The sequence below is a fragment of the Echiichthys vipera genome, assembly GCF_963691815.1.
Source record: "Echiichthys vipera genome assembly, chromosome: X".
NCBI lineage: Eukaryota > Metazoa > Chordata > Actinopteri > Perciformes > Trachinidae > Echiichthys > Echiichthys vipera.
In genome coordinates, this window is record NC_139825.1 from 42,754,829 (window position 1) to 42,760,463 (window position 5,635).

General features: G+C 41.8%; 1 protein-coding gene across 1 annotated transcript; it reads right to left on the reverse strand.

Annotated features, from left to right (window-relative positions):
* Window positions 1-1,060: 1,060 nt before the first annotated feature.
* On the reverse strand, window positions 1,061-3,415 carry ppp1r3db (protein phosphatase 1, regulatory subunit 3Db). Its single transcript, XM_083938761.1, has 2 exons — window positions 3,330-3,415; window positions 1,061-3,162 (listed from the first exon to the last, which is right to left on the reverse strand). Exon 2 carries the CDS (start codon window positions 3,146-3,148, stop codon window positions 2,252-2,254), a length of 897 nt encoding a protein of 298 aa, XP_083794887.1. The 5' UTR covers window positions 3,149-3,162; window positions 3,330-3,415; the 3' UTR covers window positions 1,061-2,251.
* Between the last annotated feature and the right edge of the window lie 2,220 nt (window positions 3,416-5,635).

The window sequence follows — 5,635 nt, forward strand, 5'->3', positions numbered from 1 at the left end:
CCCGCGACCTGACCCCGGATAAGTGGATGAGATGAGATGAGATGAGATGAGATTGATTTACAAACAGTACCTTTTATAACACAAAACGCAGCTCAGAGAGCTTTAAACGAAAACAGAACCCAGTGATACAATAGTAAAATCCTGAAAGAAATAATAAAAGAGATAAAAGTTGGGTAATACTAGTAATAACATTTTGTTGATAATGATAATAACATTTTAAAATACAAAAAGCCATCCGACAATTATGACAAATATAAAACAAATATCAAAAGACAGTGGAGTTAGAAATTGGCAAGATTGGTTTAAAGCAATATCATAAATAGAAGTTTTAAACTGTTTATTAAAACTACCCACAGAAGTGTCGTGTCTAATTTGCTTTTCTTGTTATATTTAAAGACCTGTCAATCAGTTAAAGAGTCATGTCAGGTTATTTCTTGTGTTTTTATCATTTGACCACAGCCAATGACGAATCCCTTTATATATATATATTTTTCTGACGATGGGTTATTTTTAAAAGGCTCGACATGCTCGCTAATGTTGTGTGTGTTCAGATAGCGTGGATCACAGCTGCGGTGACAAATGCAGACAGAAAAATGTATGCATCTGAGCCAAACGTCACAGCCTGCCAGAAAGTTCTCTGGAATCTGGCCTCTCATATCAGTGGAAACTTTTTGGTGAAAGGTCAGCGCTGTCAGAGATCTAAAGAAGCAGGTCACAGTGCAGCAGAGGAGCTAACACTGCTTCCTGTAATCCTCCAAAAACAAAACAAGCTCCAGAAGAATGGGGTCAAGCCCCGTTGATCACACGGTTACAACAAACAAGCTGTTCAGGTCGCCAACAGGTCATGAAGCCCTCTCCATTTCTATGAAATCAGCAAAGAATATGGATCTTTCATCTTTTGCCTTTTCCTCTTTAAAGTTTAATTCATGCACAAAATCATCCCATGGTCTTTAATGGCACTTACATACATCAAATAAGCCATCAAGACAGTTTTTGTCGTGTATGAACTATTAACGGAGAAGTCAGGGAGAGTCCCTAACAGCCGGACATGGCTAACAGTGATTAGCTTGGGGCAGTACGGTGAAGGCATTCAAACATCTTTTTTAACCACTAATGCTGCTGAAAATAACACCAAACCTCTGCAGCAGCATGAGAAGAGTCCCTACACACAAAACACAGCACCAACAACGTAGTTAGTGAACCCAGAGTTTATCAAAAGAGTGTTTTTAAAGACTTACCTACTGGCCCCTGTACCAGCTCCTCTCATAGTAAAGTCCATTCAAGTGGATTACCGAAGTCAATCCCAAAGGAAGGAGCCCATTGGTGCTTTGTTTTCTGTGTAAGGACTCTTTTCATGCTGCTGCAGAGGTTTGCTGTTATTTTGAGCAGAATTAGTGGTTAAAAAAGACGTTTGAAGGCCTTCACCGTACTGCCCCGAGCTAATCAGTGTTAGCCACGTCCGGCTGTTAGCGACTCTCACGGATTTCTCCGTTAATAGTTGTTAAACGGAAAAAGCTGTTGCGATTATTTGATGTATGAAAATGCCTTTCTTCCATCTTTTGCAATTTCCTTGTTATGCAGTGTTTGTGTAACTCACAATGCCAATCATAAACATTGGGTCACAGTTGTTGTGGTAGGTGGAGCAGGTTAAATCTAAATAAAAGTATCTTTCCATGACTTGAACCAGCTGGAACTTTTTTAAAGGGGTTATGTCGGCTCTGGCTTGAGACTTAAAAGTGTAATCAGAAAGCCAGTGTTATAAACTAGAGGTGTGGGTGGTGATGTGCCTTCGAGCTGCACTGTATGCAATGTAATACCCAGTGTTTTTTTATTCTTTTCTATTGTTAGTCCCCCACCTCTGTGAAAGATTTCGTTATGCAACAGGTCAGTGTATTATCAATATATTAGCAATATTATTTTTTATAGTTTTAGTTGGTTGATTGAGGGGGAGTTCATTAAAACGACTTTATACATATATTTTACATGTAAAAAGTGTATCTGAAAGGTGACTACAGCTGTCAGATAAAGTAGTGGAGGCACAATATTTGCCTCTGAAATGTAGTGGAGTAAAATATAGTACAGCATATGAAGTGGAAAAGTAGCCCAAAATTGTGCTAAGTAGAGTACTTGAGTAAATGCATTAAGTTACATTACACCTCTGCTTGTAAATAAAGTCAAAGGGAAATATAGGTAGTTTTGTATTTCTGACTCATATCTGTGAGCAGGTGTTACAACTTCCCCATGTGGACACTCAGGTAAAATGCAGCATGCTGTCCTCACACTCCCTCGGCACAGTCACCTTGTAACTGTGGCATGAAAGTTTGTAATTATGTCCATTGTTGTTGTCCCAATACTTAGATCCTTTTACACGGTAGCAGATGGCAAATTCTAAAATGGCCCCTGGCTGTAAAATGAACGGTGGGACAGGCAGACGAAATCTGAAGATATCCGTTTCTGGAGCATCACAGTCCCCATGGTACCCTCTTGACACCCAGGATGCTGTTGTTTCCGTGTGTGTTCTCCAGTTGGTGAAAGAGTAGTGCACTGTGACTTCTTTCTCATAAGCTAGATTAAGTACTTGTATAGTGCCTGATATCCCCTGCTCTGAACACAGGACCTGCTCCAGACACACACTCCGAGTGCTGAGACACTTCAAGAAGTCTGGTTGAGCCCTCATATTTTCAGGGAAACAAGGTTTGAAGTAAGGCAGGGACAGCTCCAGTGACTTCCTGAAAGCCAGTTCAGAGCTCATCAGTAGCCTGAACATGACATGTTGGGGTATCATGGGGTGCTCTTGAACTTTGAAAACCTTAACATCCTCTAAGTCAAGGCCCAGGGAGTCCACAAAGCGAACCTGCAGGCTCCGAAGTTCCTTTTTTCTCTCTGCAGATGAAGGAAGCGACTGAGTGCGTCTCCTCATGATTGTTTTGGTTGGAGGATCACTGGGCAAGCTTTGCTTTAAATTGAGCTCATTTACAGAAGGAGTTCTTGGACCTGGAGGGCGAATCCGGACTGGGGCTTTGGGAGAAGGCTTGGGATTATAAATGTCACAAAGACGGAAGGTGTTTCTAGTGGTGCCTGCGTTACTGGAGCCAATGATGATATGAGGCTGGGTCCCACTCTTTTCACCAGAACTGGCCATGTTCATCTCTTCAAACTCACCTTGAGACACAAACCAGTCAACGCACAAATGATTTTCAAGCTGCAATTTCAAATATCCTGTTACAATCACCAGTTTTCTACAGTTGTAGACAAAATAGCAATTATTTGATCAAGACGAAACCATGCAAATGTTGCTGCATGCTAAATGTGTGCAAAAGGGACCAAACCTTTACAGCAGAGACTTCTTGTGTTCTGTTGTTGAGCCTTCCTCTTTTACTGATCTTGTCAACCGTCTGGAAGCAAAGTTACAGACCCAACTGACACCAGATGACTGCCAGCCTGCCTCTGCCAGCAAATGCCAGTAAGACTCCACAGGACACAGAATACGGCATCTTGAAGAAAATAATACAGAGGCTGTTGCAAGCCACAGACAGACTTAATAAACAACCCACTCTGCCTGTCACAAAGCCAGTAGGGGTTGCAACGTAAACCTGATCCGAAGACCAAACTGTAATCTATGGCTTGCCCCCTTTTGAGCTCAGCCCCTGACATATAACATGAAACCTTTACTGGGTATGGGAGGTGTAGAGTGAATATTAATAGCAGGTAGTGGGTTGTGTCTCTGTTCTCTGAGGATGCCTTTCTTGCTTCTTTATGACACCCTAAACCAACTATCTGACAACGTTTGATTTAGACTACAGAGTGGCAGTGGCGTGTACAGATTTTTTGAAGGGCAGGGGTGAAAAGGGAAAAAAAGGGGCACATATAGCGCATCCTCGCGACTGAAGAGGGCACTTTAGCACACGTTTTGGCTCCTAGAGGGCACTTAAGCACGCTTTTGGCCCCCAAAAAGGGCACGTTAGCACACGTTCTGGCTCCTTCAGGGCATTTTACCACAAGTTTTCAACAATTGTGTGTGTGTGTGTGTGTGTGTGGGTGGGGGTGTACACCACTGCAGAGTGCCAAGAAAAGGTTTTTGAAATTTTGTCACTGTATGGTATAATGTTTGACTGTTTTGCATTAAATTGTTGGATTGGTGGGTCAAACAAACACAGGACTTTACAGGAAACCTGTGTTTCTTCTTATTGACACCCTAAACCAACTGTCTGACAACATTTGATTTAGTCTACAGTGTGCCAGTGGTGTGCACAGACTTTTTGAAGAGCAGGTGCGAAAAGGAAAAACTAAGGGCACATATACAGTAGCGCATCCTTGCCACTGAAGAGGGCACTTTAGCACACATTTTGGCTCCTAGAGGGCACTATAGAACATTTTTTGGCTTCTAGAGGCCACTTTAGCACATGTTTTGGCTCCAAAGATAGCACTCTAGCACATGTTTTGGCTCTAAAGGGCACTTTAGCACATGTATTGGCTCCTAGAGGGCACTTTAGCACACGTTTTGGCACCCAAGAGAGCACTTTAGCACATGTTTTGGCTCCTAGAGGGCACTTTAGCACACGTTTTGGCTCGTCAAGGGCAATTTAGCACACGTTTTGGCTCCTAGAGGGCACTTTAGCACACATTTTGGCACCCAAGAGAGCACTTAAGCACGCATTTTGGCTCCTAGAGGGCACTTTAGCACATGTTTTGGCTAAAGTTATATATGTGATTCATTATAAGCCATCCATAATCTTTTTCTAACCTTAAACAAGTGTTTTTGGTGCCTGAACTTCCATTTCACTTGAAAAACAAAATGTTTAGTACGACCGTTTCCCGACTTTACCTTGAACACTCATTTGTTTAAAACTGTCTTTTCACAATGTCAAATAGAACAGTCAGTTGAGCAAGCTGTTTTGAAAGTCATTGGCAATCGCGCTGTTCTGTTGTTACGGTATGAGGATGTGTTGGAGATAATTGTATTGTGAGATGTACCATTTTGTTTCCTTGAGGGCAAGACTTGACACAGCTTATAGAAATTATGGGATCGACACCACAGTAATATTCTAGAAAATGCATTATTTACTATAAAACCATGTCAGTAAATTGTTTAATTTATACTTGAACGGCTAATGAATATCTTGCGGCCTTCAGATCATGTGTTTGCTAATATGAACACACTTGGCTATCCTGAGTCATGGAAATAACATGCAGCCTTCTAGACTGCCTCACAACAAGGTGGGAGGGGGTATGTTTTTTTACATCAGCCAGATAGACGTGCAAAAAAGGTAGAAGAAATAGAGCAGATGGAGCCCAGAACGAGAGATGGTCGGACCCTATGAGAGAGGAAAGAGAGCACAAAATGAGTGACAGTGTCAAAGGGGTGGAGGTGATAAGGTCCCTGCTGCTCTCCCAGCCGGACAACACAGTATGTTTTCTGTTTTATATAACAACCTACATACAAATACTTAACTCTTGTCTGTGATATAAAATATTTGAGCTGTAGCAATCTTTTAATAACTGCCTAATTCTTTGCTGAACAAAATGTCATTACCCCTTACATACTGTTTGGGTCAAATATGACCCGTTTTGACAATTGACAGCAGTAAAAACACAGTTGCTCAGCATGAATAGAGCGGAAAGGGACCTCATGGAG